General features: G+C 28.5%; 2 protein-coding genes across 2 annotated transcripts; both read right to left on the reverse strand.

Moving 5' to 3' along the window:
• Positions 1 to 2580: 2580 nt before the first annotated feature.
• On the reverse strand, positions 2581 to 11155 carry grinab (glutamate receptor, ionotropic, N-methyl D-aspartate-associated protein 1b (glutamate binding)). The gene is made up of 7 exons (XM_073847584.1): positions 11047 to 11155; positions 9285 to 9606; positions 9101 to 9213; positions 6995 to 7195; positions 6779 to 6907; positions 4674 to 4817; positions 2581 to 2996 (listed from the first exon to the last, which is right to left on the reverse strand). Exons 2-7 carry the CDS (start codon positions 9589 to 9591, stop codon positions 2850 to 2852), a joined length of 1041 nt encoding a protein of 346 aa, XP_073703685.1. The 5' UTR covers positions 9592 to 9606; positions 11047 to 11155; the 3' UTR covers positions 2581 to 2849.
• A 1419-nt stretch (positions 11156 to 12574) lies between these two features.
• rbm24b (RNA binding motif protein 24b) lies at positions 12575 to 22806 on the reverse strand. The gene is made up of 2 exons (XM_073847483.1): positions 22749 to 22806; positions 12575 to 15285 (listed from the first exon to the last, which is right to left on the reverse strand). Exons 1-2 carry the CDS (start codon positions 22751 to 22753, stop codon positions 14949 to 14951), a joined length of 342 nt encoding a protein of 113 aa, XP_073703584.1. The 5' UTR covers positions 22754 to 22806; the 3' UTR covers positions 12575 to 14948.
• Positions 22807 to 24686: the final 1880 nt, after the last annotated feature.

Below are 24686 nucleotides of genomic sequence, written 5' to 3' on the forward strand. Positions count from 1 at the left end.
TATTTTAACAGTAATGAAAGGAGTCAAATAAAGTTTATAAAAGTTTTTTAATGTTTATAAAGTTTTAGATTTATTTAAAAAGTGTCTTTTTTAGCTGATGGACTAGCAAGTAAACAGGCCTGAAAAGCTTGAATGTATAAAATAAAGTATTGTGATTATTTTTTATTTATTGGACTAGCAACTAAACATTTCTTTGAAAACACTGAAGATATAATTCATTATTTATTTTTTATTTTTTTTTGGACTAGCAAACAAAAATATTGAAAATTTTGAAGATATAATTCATTATATGTTTAAGCCCTAAAGTTCCAATTTATTTATTTATATATTAATTTATTTATTTATTTCTTGGACTATAGCAACTTGAAGATATAATTCATTATTTATTTTTTATTTTTTTTTGGACTAGCAAACAAAACTATAGAAAATCTTGAAGATATAATTTATTATTTTTTATTATTTTATTTTATTTTATTTTATTGTATTACTTTGGACTAGCAAACAAATATACAGAAAATCCTGAAGATATAATGAATTTTATTTTATTTTATTTTATTATTTTTGACTAGCAAACAAAAAAACAGAAAATGAAGATATCATAAATGAAGAAAAAATGAATGAATTAAATAAATGAATTACATTTATGTAAAAAAAATATTATAATAATTAATAATAATAAAAAACAATAAAACGTTCCACATAATATTAAATATAAAATTATAAATATAAAATATTAAATTTGTATTTAAACCAACTATTTTATCTGTGGTCATATGCTTTCAGAACAAAAATATATATATATTTTCTGACCTACATTTTTAATAATTTGTTAATTAAAAAATTAAACATATTTACATGTATTTAAAAAAAATGAATGAATTAAATAAATTAATTACATTTATGTAAAAAACTATTATAATAATTAATAATAATAAAAAACAATAAAACATTCCACATAATATTAAATATAAAATTATAAATATAAAATATTAAATTTGTATTTAAACAAACTATTTTATCTGTGGTCATATGCTTTCAGAACAAAAAGAAAAATCTCTTTTCTGACCTTCATTTTTAATAATTTGTTAATTAAAAAATTAAACATTTACATTTATTTAAAAAAATGAATGTATTAAATTAATTACATTTATGTAAAAAACTATTAGAATAATTAATAATAATAAAAAAACAATAAAACATTCCACATAATATTTAATATAAAATTATAAATATTAAATATTAAATTTGCATTTAAACAAAATTTTATCTGTGGTCATACGCTTTTCTGACCTACATTTTTAATAATTTGTTCATTAAAAAATGTAACATATTTACATTTATTTAAAAAAATTAATTAAATGAATTACATTTATGTAAAAAAATAATAACTATTATAATAATTAATAATAATAAAAAACAATAAAACATTCCACATAATATTAAATATAAAATATTACATTTGTATTTAAACAAACTATTTTATCTGTGGTCATACGCTTTCAGAACAAACAAAAAAATATTTTCTGACCTACATTTTTAATAATTTGTTAATTAAAAAATTAAACATATTTACATTTATTTAAAAAAATTAATTAATTAAATAAATAAATTACATTTATGTAAAAAACTATTATAATAATTAATAATAATAAAAAAACAATAAAACATTCCACATAATATTAAATATAAAATTATAAATATAAAATATTAAATTTGCATTTAAACAAAATTTTATCTGTGGTCATACGCTTTCAGAACAAAAAGAAAAATCTCTTTTCTGACCTACATTTTTAATAATTTGTTAATTAAAAAATGTAACATATTTACATTCATTTAAAAAAAATAATTAAATAAATGAATTACATTTTTGTAAAAAAAAAAAAAAACTGTTATAATAATTAATAATAAATAAAAAACAAAACATTTCACATAATATTAAATATAAAATTATAAATATAAAATATTAAATTTGTATTTAAACAAACTATTTTATCTGTGGTCATACGCTTTTCTGACCTACATTTTTAATAATTTGTTAATTAAAAAATTTAACATATTTACATTTGTTTAAAAAAATTAATTAAATGAATAAAATTTATGTAAAAAAAAAATAATAAAAAACAATAAAACATTCCACATAATATTAAATATTAAATTTGTATTTAAACAAACTATTTTATCTGTGGTCATACGCTTTCAGAACAAAAAAAAAATCTATTTTCTGACCTACATTTTTAATAATTTGTTAATTAAATTAAAAACATATTTACATTTATTATAAAAAAAATGTAAATAAATGAATTACATTTATGTAAAAAATAATAATAACTGTTATAATAATTAATAATAATAAAAAAAACAATAAAACATTTCACATAATATTAAATATAAAATATTAAATATTAAATTTGTATTTAAACAAACTATTTTATCTTTGGTCATACACTTTCAGAACAAAAAGAAAAATCTTCTGAAATAAATTTTCTGACCTAAAATAATAATTATAATAATAATAATAAAAAAAAACATTCCACATAATATTAAATATAAACAAAATAATTAAAAACAAATCCAAAACAGTTATTTGTTGATAAAAATGTTTTTATTCCCTTCTTACAACTAAAATGGAATGCATAAAAATCAAGGACGGATAACATAAACATAGTGGAAGATTAATCAGTGTATTTGCTCTTCAATTTTATATGGTGAAAGTGAGCACAAGAACAGAGACGAGAGATTCACATGGCTTCACGTTTCAGGATTTCAGGATGTATTTCACGCTTTCACTGTCTCTGCATTTTAAAGTGGAAACAAGAAAGCTTTGTAACTGTTTCTCCAGCGCTAGACTTTTAGCCACGTCTTCCGAAGATTCGCAGAAGGTATAAGAAGATGTGAATGATGTCCAGATAGAGGTTGAGCGCGGCGAACACGTATTCCTCGGGACTCAGGGACAGATTCTTGTTTCCGAGAAGCAGCTGCGTGTCCACAGCCAAGAACTGCAACACAAACACCACATTATTTCCCTTTTCAAAAGTAAAAATAGATTATTTATTAGTATGATAGTTATTTACATTTTCATAAGCGTTTGATTTTTTTATTGATTATTTACTAATAATAAAGGATTTATTTTACACTATAATTGAACTTTTTTTTGCATTCGCCATATTTGATTTTTTTATTGTTTATTTACTAATAATAAATTATTTATTGTACACTGTAATTTAATTTCTAATATGCTATAATATTTTTTACAAATAATTTTATTTATTTATTGGTGCTACATTTTAACTGAATACACTTTAGTTTTTTTGTAATTATTTATTATAAAAATATAAATAAAATAAATGAATTTTATATTAATTTTACATTATAACTGAATACATTTTGGTGTTTGTTTTGATAATTTTAAAAACATTTAGGTTTTTAATTTTTTTTTAATTTAATGATAAATTATTTTTAATTTACATTATTATTGAACTTTTTTGAATAAGCTGTAATAAAATAATTTTTATTATACTTTTTTATTTTATCTGTTTTTATTTTGAAATTATTTTACTTTAATAACATAAAATAAATCTCTATTTTTTACATTATAACTGTTTACATATTAATGTATAATTTTTAAACACATTTTAATAAGCGTATATAATTTGTATTGTTTATTTATTTAAAAAAAATTATTTTACTTTTGTGAATACGCTATAATTGATATATGATATAATATAAGTTTTTATTCGTTTTTTTACGTTACATTTTTATTGAATACACTTTAGTAAGTGTTTTTATTTAAAAAATTATTTATTTTAATAATATAAATTACCAATTTATTTTACATTATAACTGAATTTTATTGGTTTAACATTTTTAGTTTTTTTTTACTATTTTTATTATTTAAATTTATTATTTTATTTAATTTAAATTATTATTTTTTATTTACATTAATAACCATTTTTACTTATTTATTTTACATTATAAATTAATCCATTTTTAGTAGTTTCATTTTGTTTTTTAATATTAATTTAAATAATACAATTATTTATTTTATTTAATACATTTCATTTTTTGTTATTTATTTGTTACATTAAAATTGAATACACTTTAGAAAATGTTTTTATTTTAAAATGATTTTACACTATAACTGATTACATTTTAGTGCTTTATTTTGATTGCTTTTTATTATTTTTATATTTGCAATTTTATTTGTTATTTGCTTTTTATTAACTATAATTCTTATTTTTACTATTTTTATTATTTTAATAATTGTAATAAATATTATTAATAATTCTTTATTAGTTATTAATTCTTATTAGTTATTATTATTGCACGTTAGTTTTATTTAAGTAATTTAATTACTATTTATTTATTTTACATTATGATTTAATATGTTTTTAGTACTATTTCATTTTGTTTTTTGACATTTATTCTAATAATAAATTATTTATTTATTTATTTAATAATGTTTTATTATTTATTTAATTATTATATTTATTTGTTTGATTTTGTTATATAATTTCCTTATTTATTTAATTTACAATATGATTTTATACAGTGTAGTAAGTGATTTATTTTGGTTGTTTTATGTAATTATTATTTATTTTAATTTGACATTATTAATTCAATAATTCATTATTGTTAATTAATAGTTTAATAATTCTAGTTAACCAAGGACTTACGCAGGTGAAGATGAGCGCGCCCATCGACGAGTAGATGAGATCCAGAATCCTGTTGTACATGAAGATGCAAAGGATCCCAAAGAACATCATGACGATGAAACACACGAACAGCACGCCGTAACAGGAAGTGAAGTCATATTTGGTCTGTGATTGGACAGGAAACAAACTTTAAGTTGGCTTGAAAAATCCTAGCCAGAAAGTTGGAAGTAGTTTTAATAAGTAAGTTTTAAAAGCTTTAAAGTTTAGACACTAGTTTCACAAAGCTTTTTGTCAACATATTTTATCATGTTGTTAGCATGATTTAACATGAATTAGCAAGTTACTAGCATGTTTCTAGAATGATTAGCATGTTACTAGTATGGGTTGGTTGATAGGTGTTGCTAGTGTACTTGGGGTGGTTGCTAGAGTGTTGCTATGTGGTTGCCAAGGTACCCGGGATAGCTGCTAAGGTGTTGCTATGCGGTTGCTAGGGTACTCTGGGTGGTTGCTAGGGTGTTACTACGTGGTTACTAAGGTACCCAGGTGGTTGCTAGGGTGTTGCTATGTAGTTGCTAGAGTATCAAGGGTGGTTGTTGGGGCAGTTGTTAAGGTACCTCAGTTGGTTACTAGGGTGTTGCTATGTAGTTGCTAAGGTACTCTAAGTGGTTGTTGAAGTGTAGCAATGTATAAGTATCCAGGAAGGTTGCTAGGGCACCTGGGTTGGTTGTTAGTGTGCTGCTATGTTGTTGCTGAAGTACTCTGGGTCGTTGCTAGGGTGTTGCTATGTGGTTGCTAGGTACTCATGGTGGTTGCTAGGGTATTACTACGTGGTTACTAAGGTACCCAGATGGTTGCTAGGGTGTTGCTATGTAGTTGCTAGAGTATCAAGGGTGGTTGTTAAGGTACCTCAGTTGGTTACTAGGGTGTTGCTATGTAGTTGCTAAGGTACTCTAAGTGGTTGTTGGAGTGTAGCTATGTATAGGTATTCAGGAAGGTTGCTAGGGTACCTGGGTTGGTTGCTAGTGTGTTGCTATGTGGTTGCTAGGTACTCAGGGTGGTTGCTGGGGTGTTGCTATGTAGTTGCTAGAGTATCAAGGGTGGTTTTTGGAGCGGTTGTTAAGGTACCTCATTGGTTACTAAAGTGCTGATGTGTAGATGCTAAGGTACTTTAAGTGATTATTGGAGTGTAGCTATGTATAGGTATCCAGGAAGGTTGCTAGGGCACCTGGGTTGGTTGTTAGTGTGCTGCTATGCGGTTGCTGAGGTACTTTGGGTCGTTGCTAGGGTGTTGCTATGTGGTTGCTAGTGCGGTTGCTAGGGTACCTGGTTGGTTGCTAGGGTGTTGCCATTTGGTTGCTAAGGTACTTTGGGTCGTTGCTAGTGTGTTGCTTTGTGGTACTCAGGGTGGTTGCTAGGGTGTTACTAGCATGTTGGTACCATGATAAACATGTTGCTATCATGATTAGTAAGGTACTAACATGATTCTAGCATGATTAGGATGTGACTAACATGATTAGCAAGTTACTAGCATGATTAGCAATGTACTAACATGATTTTATTACGTTACTAGCATGATTCTCACGTTTAACATGTTACTAGCATGATTAGCAAGGTACTAGCATGTTATTAGCATGTTGCGAGCAGGTTTCTGGCATGATTAACGTGTTATTAGCATGATTGTAGTATGATTAGCAAGTTACTAGCATGTTTAATATGTTTCTAACATGATGCTAACATGTTTCTAGCAGGATTAGCAAGGTACTAACATGTTTAGTATGTTTGTAACATGATGCTAGCATGCTGTGTTTCTAGCAGTATTAGCAAAGTGTTCGCATGGTTAACATATTACTAGCATGGTAGTTTGAATAGTGGCTCATTTGAACATTCCATCAATGTAAGTCTATGGGATTTTTGGTGGTTTTGATAGTCTCTTTTACGGAAACCATTAGCCGAATCAATCTGAAAAGATACAGCAACCCGAGTCGGATCAGTCTGAAGGTCTGGGCTGAGTTTGGTGGTTCTAGCTTGAAAGCTCCAGGAGGAGATCGTGTTTAAATTTTGGCTCAGAAGAATAATAATAAGTTTAATAGCAGATCAGTACGAAAGTAACTAGAAGGAGAGCTGACCTGCAGAGAGAAGACGATGACAGTGAAGCAGACGAGGACAGTGATGCCGATGGCCATCATCACGATATCTGTGTCGTAGAAGCTGGAAATCACGCCCACCATGTAGGACATCGCCAACGTCAGGATACTCTGAGATGCAAGAAAACACTCTTTAGAATGCATGAAAGATTACTTTAAATCTGTTTTACATTTAAAAACACCAAACTAGAGATTCACCAAAGAAATCAGGTTCCACGGATGCTTCCTACGGAAGTCTCCACAGCACAGGATCACTAGATAGGGCACCAGGAACACCATGTAGCCCACCCAATACGTCCAGGTGTTCTGCATCACGAAGAGTTTGACGTGAGGCTCGAAAGTGAAGATGGCCACGAAGCTGCAGGTTACGGCCAGCTGAAGACTCAGAACTGCAAAAACCTGCAGAACACAAATAAAAACACAATAAAACTCACTGCTGGAGCTCAAACCAGGGTTATTATTAACTACAGCTACTGGAACTTGAAATAAAAGAAACAATACCTGAAAAAAAATTATATACACATAACCTTATTTTTAAAATAACTAAAATTTAAGGAAAATTTAAGAAAAAATTACAAAAACATATAACAAAGTTTCCAAAACTTTAATTAAAATTTAAAACATAAAAATAAAAATGAATTCAAACATTTCTAGTTTTCATTTTGTTTAACTAAAACATAATATTACATATTAAAACAATAAATAAAATGACAAAACATAGAACAAAAATATATATTAAAACGTTAACTAAAATTAAAATTTTAAAAATAAAAACATTCAAACATTTTTCATTGCTATTAAGATTAACTTAATGTACTAAAAGTAACTAAAACTAAAATTTAAATTAAAAATTAATTTAAAAAAAACTATACAGACTAAAATTATGAAAAACACCCAAGAAAAAAAATATAAAAATAAAAACAAACTCAAACATTTTTTCATTTTTATTTAGATTAACTTAATAATCAACTAAAACTAAAATTAAAATTAAAAATTAATAAAAAAAAAACAATACAGGCATATTTAAAAATAATAAAAATGATGAAAATATAAAATATAAAAATAAAAACAAACTGAAACATTTCTCATTTTCATTTTGATGTACTAAAATGACAAATTAAAAAAAGACAAAATAATCTAAATGACAACAAAATTGCTAAAACTAACTCAAATTTTATTGGAAAATATAAAATCATAGACTAATAAAACATTTAAAAAAAAAGAATGAAAATGACAAAAACAGAACAAAATTACTAAAACTTAAATAAAAAATTAATGAAAAAAACTATACCGTGATAGTTAAAACTAATAAAACTACAAAAAAAAAAACATCCACCAAAATTACTAAAATTTGAACTAAAATTAAAGTACAAAAATAATTTCTTATTTTCATTTAGTTTAACTTGATGTAATAAAATGACTAAAACTATTAAATTAGTGAAATAAAATTAATAAAAAAATATAAAGGTGTTAAAAAAAAACTAATAAAAATAGCAAACAACTAAAATTAAAATATTAAAAATGTAAAAATGAAAACTAATTCAACCCGTTTCATTTTTTGTTACCACGATGTATAAAAAAATAACTACAACTAAAATTTAAATAAAAAATTAATAAAAAAACTATAGAGACTACAGTCAATGAAATGACTAGAACATAAACTAAAATAAAACGACAAATATAAAAAGAAAAACGGAAATAAAATAAACTATACAGCCATATTTAAACCGAATACAAATTACAAAAAACACCCAACAAAATTACTAAAATTTCAACTAAAATGAAATTGTAAAAGATAAAAATAAAACAAATTAAAACATTTCAAATTTTCGATTAGTTTACCTAGATATACTAAAATGACTAAACTAAAAGAAAAAAAAAGTCATTCAACACAAAAGATAAAAATTGAAAATTAAATAAAAAATCTAAATTAATAAAAAAAGACATAAAAAACTAATATTAATGAAAAAAGCGTTTGATAAAATTAATATGAAGAATCTAAATATTTTAACTAAAATTAAAAACAAAATAAAAATTAATTCAAAATATTACTAAAAACTATAGTGAATTATAACTATACAATTTTTAATTTCATTTAGTTTAACTTGACGTACTAAATTAACTATAATAAAAAATATAAAGACATTAACAACAACAACAAAAAAAACTAATAAAATTACAAAAACAACATTACTGAAATGAAAATGAACAAATAAAAAAAAGTAATTGAACATGTGCATGTGAAGATGATGTTTTCTAATGAACTCGTCTCTTGTTTTGAATCTATAATGAAGGTTTGTTTACCTTCCGGATGAAGAGTCTCCTGACGGCTTTATTATCGAGTCCAGAGCCGCCGAACTCCTCGTTGTCATATTCTGGAGGAGGATCGCTCTGTCCCGGCTCACCCATCGCCACAGCTGTTGCCAAACACAATTAGTTTAGAGTTTCTGAAGAAAGACTGAGGCGTATGTGAGGTGGAGTGTCTTACCGTATGGCATCGGTTGTTCGTACGGTCCGCTGCTGTACGCATCTGTCACATATGGAGCGGCTGAAGGATAAGGCTGCGCTGGATATCCAGGGCCTCCCTGTCCGTACATGGGGTTCCCGAAAGCGCTGGGTGGAGGATACGCCGGTCCGACAGGTACGACCACGGGAACGCCAGCATCCGGACCTCCGTAAGGAACGCTGGCGTCATACGACGGAGGCATCATGAAACCCGGCGGCGCCGGCTGATCCACACCGGAGACATGAGGAGGGTTTTCAAAACGAGTGTAGCCACTTTTGTTTTGTGCCATGACTGGATCTCAGTTCTGAAAAAAAATGTAGAAATAAAAAATAAATGTTATACTATATATATATATATATATATATATATGCTACTAATAATTATACTGTCGTCAACATAAATTGCAATATATTCATATATAAAACAGCAATTTTGAATTGTAATATTTCACAATATTATTTTTTTACTGTTTTAACTCATTTCATATTAATATATAAATGAGATAATAAATACAAATACATAATAAATGTAATACAATACAGTAAAAAAATTATGAAAAAAATCATATATATATATTTATATAATTTTTTAAATATGATTATTTATATAATGTTTCTATTTATTCTTTATCTATGTTTATATTGTTTATATATATATTTTTTATATATAATTTAAATTTAATAATTTAAATAATATAATAAATAAATAAATATAAATATATAATAATATAAATATAATAAATATAAATATAAAATAAATAACTAATAAATAAAATATAGTAAATTAAATATAAACATAGTGGGGTAGTGATGATTAAAATAAATACATAAATGAACTATACATATATATATATATATATATATATATATATATATATATATAAAGAGAAAGAAGAAAAAGAAACAATAAAAATATAATAAAATACTATTTTTTTAAATAATAATTATACAGTAGTTAACATAATTTGCAATATATTCATATAGAAAGTATGCTAAGTATAATAAGTAGTAAATTATATATAAAATAAATATAATAATATAATAAATATAAATACACAATAAATAAATAAAAATAAAATATAGTAAATTATAAAAAAACAGTGGGGTAGGTCTATCTATATATTTACATATTTAATAATATATATTAAATTGTCGACACATTGCAAGATTTTCATTTTCAGTGAACTCTGGAGTGATGATAATGATAATGATGATTAAAATAAATAAATGATTTCTATCTATCTATCTATCTATCTATCTATCTATCTATCTATCTATCTATCTATCTATCTATCTATATATCTATCTATCTATCGCTTTCCCCAGCATGGAATCCAGATTAAATATTTTACAGCATAAAAATAAAATACATTGATTAACTTTCAATGTTTTATTAATTTTTAAGTCTTTCCAGTCCCTAAAATCGCCATTTTTTTTTTATCATTGACTGACATTAACGTTACTTCCTTCACAACAAAAACGTGTCGAAAAAGGATAAAAATCTCTAGTAACACGCCATAAGCTTTGCGAAACTTTTACGATAACATTACATCCCAATATTAAAAACGAAAACATAAGTACTAACAATTACACAATAACAATGAAACTGAACAAAAGCGACAAATCAGTGACAAGTTGCGAAACATGACACACTTTCGTTTTCACTTCATTGATAAGGAAACTTTCTCAACTTACTGTACTTATACAGTATAGAGTAACAACTGATGATTAAGCGCTTAACTCACCGAATAAACTTCAACTTGTAGATCTCAGACAATAATCTGTTGTCTTTGTAAACACACTCTCCACACTCCAAGGTTTCTCGTGGACGCGCTTCCCGTAACAACAGCCCAGTGCGGGGGCGCGCACGCCGCCTCTAGGCACACAGCCGCTACTGCACCGGTGCGTACTGTTTCGTTTATATTTTAGTATTATGCACACATTAGTTTTATAATATACATTTTATATATTAAATGATTTTAATAATAGAGAGAGATAAATTAGTAATGTGAATTGTTGAGGGTAAAAGACGTAATAACTGTAATTTGTCGTCATTTCCGGCAGATGTCATTGTTGGTCAAGTTACTGTGTGCACTTTAAATGTTTAGTTCTTTAATAAATAAAAAAGGCATTTTAATTGTAATTATCTGTAATGCAGAGTTGTGAATTGTTTATATTTATTTCAGTTTTCTTAAACAGTTCAGACTTCACTCAAACGATCTTTACCATGTTAAGGCTATATTGACATTTTGTTTTATAAAATTAGTTTTTAAGACATCATACAAGTAAAAAAAAAAAAAAAATCAATGCAGAAAATAACTCTAAAATTAAATTCATGTATTGTAATGAATTATAGTACAATGAAATAAAACTGAACTAAATCTATTAAAAATATTTATGAATTTGAAAAAAAAGTATATATATATATATATATATATATATATATATATATATATACTTTAATGTGTACTATGTAAACCAATATAATTAAAAAATTATATATAATAAATGAAATAATAAATATAAATACATAATAAATACAAACAATAAAGTATAGTAAATAACAAAAAATAAAATCAGATTTAAAAAATAATTATACAGTAGTCAACATAATTTGCAATATATTAGTGTAGAACACTTGACTTTCACAAAAATGTCACAATATTACTATTTTTACTCATTTACTAATTTAATACTAATTTACTATTTTACAAATTTTTACAAATTTATATAATAAATAGTAAATTATATATAATAAAGAATAAATATAAATAAATAAATGTAATAAATAAAATGTAGCAAATATAAAATACAATATGAACATATATATATAAACTTAAGTTCAATAAATAGGAAATTATATATAATAAATGATATAATAAATACGTTACATAAAATATAGTAAATAAAAATAATTTTACATTTCACAATATTACTGTTATATTATATATATATATATATATATATATATATAATAAAGTTCAGTATAATAAATTATTATAATAAAGTAAAATAAACTATATATATAATAAATATTATAAATATAAATACATAAATATAATAAATAAAACATAGTAATACATAAATTAAATACACTATAAACAAATATAATGGGGTATATATATATTTATATATTTAATAACATTAAATTGTCAACATCAACATCTATTTATTTATCTTTCACAAATAATAAAATAAAAAACTAAATATTAAAAATATGAATAAAAACTATAAATAAATAAATTCTAAAATTGTATAATAAATACACAGAAATGAAGCGAGACAAGATCATTTTTAATGGACTATCAGATTTATCTAACACACATTTTTTATCAAATGTCATTATTACATAGAATAGTCCAATAATCTGCACCTGAATTTATATAAAGTGCAAATAATGATGATGACAAACTGATCTTCTGTGTGTAAAAAACTCATTCAATGAAAAGCAAAGGTAGTTGCAGTGAACTGTTGTTGTCAGATAAGGCCTTTTAATGCACATAAAGTTGAGACATAAATTCTGTAGCTGCGCACTTACATTAAATAACACAAAGGCAACAACAAATCCAATTCAGGAACATTCACTTCTATAACCATAATGAAGGCACCTTGATCTAGTAATATTGACACATACGGTCTTTCAGTAGTGCTTTATAGCTTTCATTTTTACAGTATGTGATATTAAGGCACTTGTGTAGATGCTGAACGCCTTCATTTCTCCACTCTCTGTGATCCTATAAGGTGCTTGTTTGATTTCCAAAGCCAAATATATGAATCTGTCCAATAGTAATATATTCAGGCTCACGAGGAGATCACAAGACATAATCGTGTTTATGAAAACAATCAGGCTTCCGTTAACATCAAGACTAGCCTGTGATGTGTTTAAAGGAATAGTTCACCCAAAAATGAACATTTGCTGAAAATGTGCTCACCTTCAGGCCCTCCAAGATTAGGATGAGTTTGTTTCTTCATCAGATTTGTATAAATGTGTCATTCCATCACTTGCTCACCAATGGATGTGAATGGGTGCCGTCAGAATGAGAGTCCAAACAGCTGATAAAAACATCACAATAATCCACAAGTAATCCACACCACTCCAGTCCATCAGTTAACATCTTGAGAAGAAAAAGCTGCATTTTTGTAAGAAACAAAGTCTGTAATCTATAATAATGTAAAAAAAAAAAAAAGTAAATTTCCTGTGTTCTCTCACATCAAAATCCAGCCACATATTTGTTTACAGCTGTTTTTGGCTTGTAAACATTGCTTGATCTGTGCAGATTTCTCTCTTGATTCAGACCAGACCACTTTTTCACTGGAGGAAGCGTTATTATACATTTTGGACTCAGATTTTAGTTAAAAAACATCTTCAAGATGTTAACTGATGGACTGGAGTGGTGTGGATTATTGTGATGTTTTTATCAAAAGTTTGGACTCTCATTCTGACGGCACCCATTCACTGTAGAAGATCCATTGGTAAGCAAATGATAAAAAGACAAATCAAATCATAGTATTTTGGCTTTACTTTGTCTGTTACTTGATAGAGTCCTCAAAACAACGATTTAAAGGAATTGTTCACCCGAAAATGAACATTTGCTGAAAATGTGCTCATCCTCAGGCCATCCAAGATTAGGATGAGTTTGTTTCTTCATCAGATTTGGAGAAATGTGTCATTCCATCACTTGCTCACCAATGGATTTGAATGGGTGCCGTCAGAATGAGATTCCAAACAGCTGAGAAAAACATCAATAATCCAGAAATATCCCACACTTCAGTCCATCAGTTAACATCTTGAGATGATGAAGTTGAAACAAATTCTGTGAAGACAAAAGCTGAAATAAATCCATCATTAAGACTTTTTAAAGTAAAATATGAGTCCACAATCCATAATAATGTGAAATCTCATTTCATAATCCATCCACATATTTGTTTAGAGACTATTGTGATGTTTTTATCAACAGTTTGGACTTTCATTTTAACGGCACCCATTCACTCCAGAGGATCCATTGGTGAGCATTAAGACATTTTAGAAGTCCATAATAATGTTTAATAATAATAATAATCAATCTATGCAGATTTCTCTCCTGATTCAGACCAAATAACTTTTTCACTGGAGGATTATAGACTCAATGTATTAAAGTTAAAAGTGTCTTAATGATGTATTTGTTTTAGCTTTGTCTTCTCAAGATGCAAACTGATGGACCGGAGTGGTGTGGATTACTTGTGGATTATTGTTTTTATCAGCTGTTCGGACTCTCATTCTGACGGCACCCATTCACTCCAGAGGATCCATTGATGTGTAAGTCGTTGAAAGAAACTCATCTTAATTGCAAATTAGTCACTTGAAGAATAAGTCACGGCCATTCTGTCGTTATTTACTCACCCTCATGCTGCAAACACATTCGATGTTTGTTCGCTGATTTATGGTGGCCTCTTCAGAGCATAAATAACAGCACTACAAGGTTTTTAAATGACATGAAGGTGAATGAATAATGATAAACATTCCTTGTACGTAAGAATGAAAGTCTAAAGCTTTCTTTTCCACAATAAATATTAAATACTACAAGTAAAACAGCAATAGTAACAATTACCAAACAATAAAAAAAGGTACATGAGTTTCTTTGGCTGATTCAGTCATAAAGTCAGGTGTTCACTGTATGCGGTCCGTCTGCAGCTGCTGCGGCTGGTACTGAGCGAAAGCGGCTGCCGCGGCTCCGGGTGCGGGAGACGCCAGAGGCTGCTGGACGTAACCGTAGCCGGTCGTGGCGGCGACGTAACCCGTGGCGGCTGGCGAGGCGGCGTACGGGTATTGATCGTAAGCGGCGGCTGCGGCGGTTGCGGCGGCTGCGGTGTATTGCGCGTATGCGGTGCCGGTGTAGTCCAGGTACGGAGACGCTGCGGCTGAGGCTGCAGACGCCGGCTGGACGTGAGGGATCACCATGCTGGGCTGCACAAACGCCTGCGGGTACACATAGTGAGCGGGAATCCTGAGGGACACAGAGATCGTGTGATTAAACAGAGAATCAGCAAAACACTCACTAACAGAGAAACAGCGCAGTGCACTGCAGGGTTACTCACATCAACAGGATTGCCACAATAGAGCATGCTGGGAAGAGTCAATGATCATTTCACATCAGAAGATGCAACTTTAACTTATAGTAGGGGTGTGCAATATGGCAAAAATATCTTATCACAATTTTTTTTTTTTCAGAAATATCACCATTTTATAACGATTCTTCGTCATGTTCTTCGCCGAAGCCGAACAAAATCACACACTGGGCTGAAGGCCAATTACCGAACATAGTCTTTTGTGTATCATGAATACCACACAGCTGCTGACCAATCAGAATTGAGGAATGGAACTAACCGTTTTATAATAAAAAATAAAAGTTTTTTTCAGTTCTTCAGTCAAAAGCATTGAGTGATTTTTCTTTTTATTAGCCTACCATCACCCAAAAATGACAATTCTGTCATTTACTCACTAAAGATTTTTTAAACATAAAACATGTTGAACATAAAACTTATTTTGAAGAATGTGGGTAACCAAACAGTTGCTGGTCCCAAGTTACTTTTTCTATAGTATTTGATTTATTTTGTCCCACTATCAAACTCAGTGAGGACCAGCTACTGTTATCCACATTCTTCTAAATATCTTCTTTTGTGTTCAGCACAAGAAAAAAAATTAATAGAGGTTTGGAACAACATCTGAGTTTTTAATGACAATTGGCAGCATGTTTAGTTCTGTCACTTTAAGAGCTGCACGCATCTAATGTCTCTCAACTGTTTACTTTCACTTTAGACATAACCAACAGTGTTTATATGTAATTCTTGTGTGTTTTTGACAGTATTAGTGAACAAGATAAGAAAGAGAGCCTGGTTTGTTAAGAGCCAATATCTAAAAGGGCATTAAGATATATTTAATACTTCTTGAGTTACAGGCATGGAAACTCTGGAGTAAAAACTTGGGAGGTGCTGTTTCCTAATTTCACCATTGGCACATAATGCAACAAAGATTGCTAAAGTCAACAGGTTTTAATATTATAACTAATAATATCTGAGTAAAAATAACATTATGATGCTTCCAGTTTTCTGAAGTCATCTTAACCCCCTGTAACTCTGAATCTCGGGTAAACATTGGCTTTCATCACTATACATGTCTATCCTTCTTCAGAAAAAAAATATTTAAGCAAAATCAAAAATTTGAGCTGGGGAAGTTTCTGAAATTTGGTTGATCTGACACAGAATGACCCTACAGATTTATATTTTATATTGATAATGTTTTGTTTCTTAACTGAATCCTGAATTTAATTGAAATAAATGGAATTTAATATTTAAGCCCCGCACACATTAAACAAATGACCATCAACGAATTACTATCAAAGCAGATCAATCAAAATCACAGCAGAAAAAGAAAAACCTTTCAAAAAAAAAAAAAAAACAGCAGAGCTTTTGACAGCAATTCTACAATCAAAAACAGGGTGAATGTTACTGACACACCAAACAATACTGAAATAAGAAGAGAAATCCAGTTAACTCACACACGCACTTGAAAGAAAGAAAAATAAAACACATTTGCGTGCGTTCACACGTCACATACACACACCCCAAGAGAATTAAGAGTTGAAATCTGCTGCTAAATGCATCAAATCTAATATTCACTTCTGTTTGTTGCTGTGCTGAAGGTAAACTGTGTTTTCTGTATCTTTACACTGCAAACGCCAAAAAGGGAGTTGCATTTGAAATACAGCAAATAAGTAAATTTAATCCTGAAATAAATAAATAAAAAGATAAAAAACTATATATACACTGCCGCTCAAAATTTTGGGATCGGTAAGAATTTTAATGCTTTTTAAAGACTTTTCTGCTCATCAAGGCTGTGTTTATTTGATTAAAAATACAGAAAAAAATCTGTAATATTGTAAAATGTTAATGCAATTTAAAATAGTGGTTTTCTATTTTAATATACTTTAAAATATAATTTATTCCTGTGATGCAAAGCTGATTTTTCAGCATCATTACTGCATTACTCAGTGTCACATGAAACTACAGAAATTGCTCTAATATACTGATTTATTATCAATTTTTTGGAACCTGTGATGTTTTTTCAGAATTTTTTGATGAATAAAACAGCTTTTTTTTTTTTTTTTAATAGAAAACTTTGTAACAACAAACACCTCTTTCAAAGTTTGGGGGTCAGTGAAAGAAAAATTAATATTTGTATTCAGCAAGAATGTGTTCATTTGATAAAAAGTGATAGTAAAGAATTATATTGTTAGAAAAGATTACTATTTCGAAAAAATGTAAATTCAGCTTTGCATCACAGAAATAAGTTATATTTTAAAGTATATTAAAATAAAAAACTGTTATTTTAAATTGCAATAATATTTCATAATATTATATTTTTATGTAGTTTTTTTTATCAAATAAATGGAACTTTAATGAGCATAAAATATTATTTTTTTTAAATGAAATCTTAGTGATACCAAACTTGAGCAGCAGTGTATATATTTATTTATATTTAAGTCCATATATATAACAACAATATTAATGTAAAAATTCAAACAACATGCTTTATATAATAAAATATATCAAAGAGTAAGGGGACATATTCAATTTGATTGTATTTTAAATGAGTAAAAAATTCTTACTGAAAAATGGGCAAAACCTAGGATTAGTGGCAAATAAAAAAAAAGTAGAATTACAACTAATTAGTATTTGGGGTGAAAGTTATTCATCTTTTAATATGTCAAACATTTTAGTGGGTGTCTTCTGTAAATTAGGGAATTTTTTAAGGATATTTATTTTTCGCTCAGAAAAACAAAAACAAAAATGCAATTAAATTAAAGAGAAAACTTTAAAATATTTATTTGGAAAAACAACAACAATTTAAAGCACGTATTGTTTTTATGCTTAAACCCTTTTTCATCTTTGACCCAATCATATTTTTTAAATAAATAAAGAAACAAACAAATAAATATGCTTGAAAGTTGATTTTTGTGCACAGCTTTCATTAAACAAATTTTCATTAATTCATTTACTTCAGATCAGAAACAATCTTCAAAAACCCATTCGATTTTGACTTTTTCTAAACAGATTAAATTAAATATAGGGCCTTTTATTCGACAAAGTAAAGATGCCTCAAGAAGTTTTAAAGATGAAGTATTTAATTTCTGACAAACTGCAATAGCATATAATCACCGTTAAGACCCGTCTTTGTTGCCGGGCAGATTTGATTTGTATTTCTCCACAGCTGAAATGAGTCGTGACCGGCAAACGTGCAAAAACAACAGGTGCTGGAGTTAAATGTGTCCATAGATGAACTGTGAGTCTCTAACAGGCCTTTCCTTGCTGTCAGTCTGCTGGAGTGACGGGACGGCCTGTGAAGAGGCTATTTCTGACGCCCCGCCGTTATAAACGGAAAGCTGAGCAACACATGGCCTGACCCAGTCCTGAACACAAGCGCAACACTGTGCTCCACACCACAAGTTAAACGGTCCTTTGGAAATGAATTAGATGCCCTCTAAAGTTTTTAAAGTTAATTCAAAGTTAAATACTCTGATACTCGCTTTACTATATGATTTGCATGTAGTATTTATGAAATCTTATTTTTACCACAAAATAAAATGTAATTGTGACTTTTTTCTTACAATTCTTATTTTCCTTTATTATAGCTTACATTTCTGTTTTGAGTATACATATCTCAAAATTCTAAAATTACATATCTGAATTATTATTTTCTGAAATTACACCTCTTAATTCTTTCTTTGTTCTTAATTCTTTTTTTATTCTAGTTACATTTTAATACTTTTTCAAAATTCTAAAATCACACCTGATAATTTTGATTTTTTTTTCTAATTCTAAAATTACATAATTCTTAATTTTTTCAAAATTCTAAAACCTCATAATTCAGATTTTTTTTAATCCTTAAATTACACCTCATAATTTTGACTTTTTAAATTCTAAAATTACAATACAATACAATAATTCTGAGTTTTTTTCTTATAATTCTAAAATTATACCCCATAATTGACTTTTTTCCTGACTTTTTTCATTCTAAAATTACACCCCATATTTTTGAGTTGCCTGACTTTTAATTCTAGAATAACATTTCATAATTCAGATTTTTTTCCTTAGAATTCTAAAATTACACTCCATAATTGTTTTGAATTTTTTCTCAGAATTTTAAAATTACACATCATAATTCTGCTATATTTTGACTTTTTTATTCTAATATTACAACTCACAATTCAGATTTTTTTCTAAGAATTCTAAAAACCACATCTTTTCTTCTTTTTTCTGACTTTTTTCCTTGAGAATTCTGAAATCACATTTCATAATTCAGATTTTTTTTTTTAAATTCTAAAATTACATGTCATAATTCTGACTTTTTTCTTGGAATTTTAGAATTACACCTCATAATTTTGCTATTTTTCTGACTTTTTCATTCTAAAATTACATCTCATAATTCTGATTTTTTTTCCTTAGAATTGTAAAATTACATCTCACTATTTTACTTTTTTCTGACTTCTTTCCTTCGGAATTCTAAAATCACATTTTATAATTCAGATTTTTTTTTTTCTTCAAAATTCTAAAATTAATTACAGATTTTATATAATAAAATTATATAATTCAGATTTTTCTTAGAATTTTAAAATTACACCCCATCATTTTTTTTAACATTACATTACATTACTTAAAATGATAAAATTACATATTTTAATTCTGACTTTTTTTCAAAAATTCTAAACTTACATCTAATAATTGACTTCAAAATCCTATCATTTCATAAAAAAACTAATTTAAAATTACATACTGTACTGTATAATAATTATGACTTTTTGGGGGGTTTTCTTGCAATTTCCTCACAATTCTGACGTCTCGAAATGACAAAGTTCACATCTCACAATTCTTCTTAGAATCTCAATTCTGAGAACTAATTTGTTAAATATAAACTCAGAATTTTGAGAAAAACATCAGAATTGTAAAACAGTCACAATTTTCTTTTATATTGTTAATACATATTTTATAAGCTTCCATAAGTATATAACCATTTTTTCTTAGTGATAATTGAATTTGCTCTTCCTACTCAACCCTGTCAAGAACTTATTATTATGAATGTGGCATAAAATGCAACCTAACCCTGAGGTCCGAGCGTGTCATTGTTAAAAATACCCTTGTTGCTAAGCCACTGCGGCAACTTTCTTACCACAAACATATTTTCCTTCTTCGTGTCCTTAACATTTGGGGGTTGCGAGAGTTCAGGGCTAATTTAAGCGACTTTGTAAATGGCAGAAACAGAGGACTGATCTCTGGTGTCTCTAAACACCTGTTGTCTCGCGCCGCTCTGAATGTCCCTGTGCTGCAGCTGCTGCTCTCTGGGACAAGTTCACTCAATCTTCCTAGAAGGACACTGAATCGGTCAGTAGTGCGATACACTACACTAATACTAAATATTCACCAGTACATGGACACACACTTCCAGCTACACAAAGACAATGTCACATGCTGTTGCTTTCTGAAATATATCAGAATGCAAGTCAAGACATTTGTTACATTCTAAGCATTGCTGCAAGGGGTGCTACAATGTTATTAGTTAACTAAAACCATAAAAAATGTCATTATTTGAAATAAAATAAAATTTAAGTGAAATAAAATCTAAAAAGCCTTACTTATTTTATTTCTCATTTCCGATTAGTCAATTTATGTACTAAAATAACTAAAACCAAAACTAAAATAGATATACAGACAAATTTTAAAAAAAAAAACACACACACACACACACACACACACACAATAAAATTACAAAAAAAAAAAAAAATGTTAAGATAAAAAAAGAAATGTAAATGTTAATCAAATATTTTTTTGAAAAATTAATAAAAACAAACTTATTTTATTTGGTTTCCAGGGCAACTTTTCTCATTTCTGTTTAGTCAAACGTGTACTAAAATAACCAAAACTGAAATTAAAATTAATATAAAGACATGACAAAACACACAACAAATTTACTAAAGCTTTAACACGTCTTAAACTAAATATAAAAAGTACAAAATAATTAAAATAAATAGTTAATAAAATTATAACTGTATACACTTAACTGAAAAAAAAAAAAAAAATATTAAAAATTGAAAATGGCAGAAACACACAATAAAATTAGTTCAAAATATTATATATATATATATATATATATATATATATTCCAGAGTTTATTGCGACGTCTTTTTTGTTCAGAATTCTAAAATTACATTTTATAATTCTGACTTTTTTCAAAATCTAACATTTGATTTCATAATTCTCTTTTTTTAAAATTCTAAAATTTTGTAACTGATTTTTTCCTCAGAATTCTAAAATTATATTTCATAATTCTGACTTTTTTCAAAATTCTAAAGCGACATATAATTTTGACTTTTTTTTCTTTTTTCTTGCAGTTACAAAGTTTATATCTTTATAACTGTATATACTTCAACTGAAATAAAATAAAATGTAAAAACGTTTTTTTTAATTAAATTAACAGAAACAACAAAATTACTAAAACTGAAAATATAAAAATTACAATTAGTTTAAAATATTAATACAAACATTAATATCCAGAGTTCATTGCGACAATGTCAGTGAAAAAGAAATAGTGTAAAGTAAATGAAGTGAAAGAAATGTCAATATATACTTGCAATACCAGAAATTTTTTTTTTTTTTACAAAACAATTCAATAAATTTACAGTGGACTAGTTTAACCAATATTTGTGTATTCTGGATGACGTTTGAAATCTCCTACTGTAGTTCTAATTTATATTTTAAAGGAATAAATGTATTTTCACACTTATTAAACTAGTTTAAAAACATGTTAACACTAAACTGTCTTGAAATCAGCTGAATGTTGAGTCACCTCCTGAATTGAACTGAATTTACAAAAAGGTTTAGGGAAAAGTAAATCTAAGTCACTGTAAGAGACAAATAAAACGGAATGAATTATTAGTGAACTTCAAAAAAGTAAACAAACACTGCAACATGCAAGCTGGAAGTTTTGTTTTGAGGGAAACGTCGAGCCCTTCAACAACAAACACCAAAACGCCTGCTCAAACCAATAGAAAATACATCAAACAAGCTGTGCACAATCATCAAATCCAGAAAGATACGACCGTCTCCCCGAATCCCCACGTCCTACCATACACTCATTTCCATTAAAACACACGGTTTAGCTAGAAAAACCACTTCAGATCCAAACGCACAGCAAAGCTACTCTCCAAAAAACAACATCAACACTGTCCATGCAAGCTAATCACCATCGTGTTCGAGTCTACTGGTAGCGCTTATGAATTCTGACTTTGTTCAGCTCGTTCACCGCTTACGTTAACCGAACGCAAACCTGTCAGATCAGAGAGAGACAGCACATCAAGACAGGAAGTGACAAATAAAACGCCCACAACACAGGTAAAAATAAAGCAGACGCACACACCTCATAACCTGGCGGAAAGGGGGAGGATACAGTAATGGGGAATGATCATCCTCACTATCTCTATGACACAAGGAAAACAACAGTTTATGACAGGAATCCAGCCACAATGCACAGAAATCAACACTAATGTCGCAACATGTAGGAATATGATATCGACGATCATCGCTAGTATGTCTTTAAAAGAGACGTTCACTTCCAGAACGAAAATGTACAGATGATTTACTCCCCTTGTTATGCAAGATGGCTTTCTTTCTTCATTCGTAAAGAAATGATGTGTTTTGAGATAAACATTTCAGGATTTCTCTCCATATAGTGGACTTCTATGGTGCCCAGAGTTTGAACTTCCAAAACGCAGTTTAAATGCAGCTTTAAAGGGCTCTAAATGATCCCAGACGTGGAAGAAGAGTCTTATCTAGCAAAACGATTGATTATTTTCTAAAAAATGTAAAATTTATATACTTTTAACCTCAAATGCTCATCTTGTCTAGCTCTGCGTGCACTCTATGTATTCCGGTTCAAGACAGTTAGGGTATGTCGAAAAACTCCCATCTCGTTTTCTCCTCTGACTTTAAAATCATCCTACAATCGCCAATTTTGTATCTTTTTTGATCTTCTTTGAGTGCTCACCTTGTAAACACTGGGTCGGTACTTCTGCAGTCATGTTGGACAATTTTAAATTCGGAGGAGAAAATGAGATGGGAGTTTTTGGACATACCCTAACTGTCTTGAACAGGGATACACAGAGTTGACGCAGAGCTAGATAAGATGAGGTTAAAAAGTATATAAATTGAAAATCTTTTTAGAAAATGACAGATCATTTCACTGGATGAGACCCTTTTTCCTCGGCTGGGATCATTTAGAACTTCGAGAAGTTCGAACTTCCAAAATGCAGTTTAAATGCAGCTTCAAAGGGCTCTCCCCTCCCAGCCGAGGAAGAAGGGTCTTATCTAATGAAACGATTGGTTATTTTCTAAGAAATTTATTTTATGTACCTTTTAACCTCAAATACTGCTCTTGTCTAGCTTTGCACCAACTCTGTGTGTTCTGGTTCAAGACAGTTAGGGTATGTCAAAAAACTCCCATCTCCTTTTCTCCTCCAAATTCAAAATCGTCCTACATCGCTGTAGAAGTACCGACCCAGTGTTTACAAAGGCAACGTGCAAAGATCAACGCCCTTTACAAAACAAGGTAAAACAGCGATGTAGGACGATTTTAAAGTTAGAGGAGAAAATGAGATGGGAGTTTTTTGACATACCCTAACTGTCTTAAACAGGAATACACAGAGTTGATGCAGAGCTAGATAAGATGAGCATTGGAGGTTAAAAACTACATAAATTGTAAATTATTTTAGAAATTAACCAATCGTTTCGCTAGATAAGACCCTTCTTCCTCAGCTGGGATCGTTTAGAGCCCTTTGAAGCTGCATTCAAACTGCATTTTGGAAGTTCAAACTTCTAAACAAAGTTCTAAACGATCCCAGCCGAGGAATAAGGGTCTTATATAATGAAACGATAATGAAATAATTAAAAATTGATATACTTTTTAACCTCAAATGCTGGTCTTGTCTAGCTCTGCGCCAACTCTGAGCATTCCAGTTCAAGACAGTAAGGGTATGTCAAAAAACTCCCATCTCGTTTTCTCCTCTGACTTTAAAATCATCCTACAATCGCCAATTTTGTATCTTTTTTGATCTTCTTTGAGTGTTCACCTTGTAAACACTGGGTCGGTACTTCTGCAGTCATGTAGGACAACTTTAAATTCGGAGGAGAAAATGAGATGGGAGTTTTTGGACATACCCTAACTGTCTTGAACCGGAATACACAGAGTTGACGCAGAGCTAGATAAGATGAGGTTAAAAAGTATATCAATTGAAAATCTTTGTAGAAAATAACCAATCGTTTCGCTAGATGAGACCCTTTTTCCTCGGCGGGGATCATT

Source organism: Garra rufa, chromosome 9 (genome assembly GCF_049309525.1).
Source record: "Garra rufa chromosome 9, GarRuf1.0, whole genome shotgun sequence".
Lineage (NCBI taxonomy): Eukaryota > Metazoa > Chordata > Actinopteri > Cypriniformes > Cyprinidae > Garra > Garra rufa.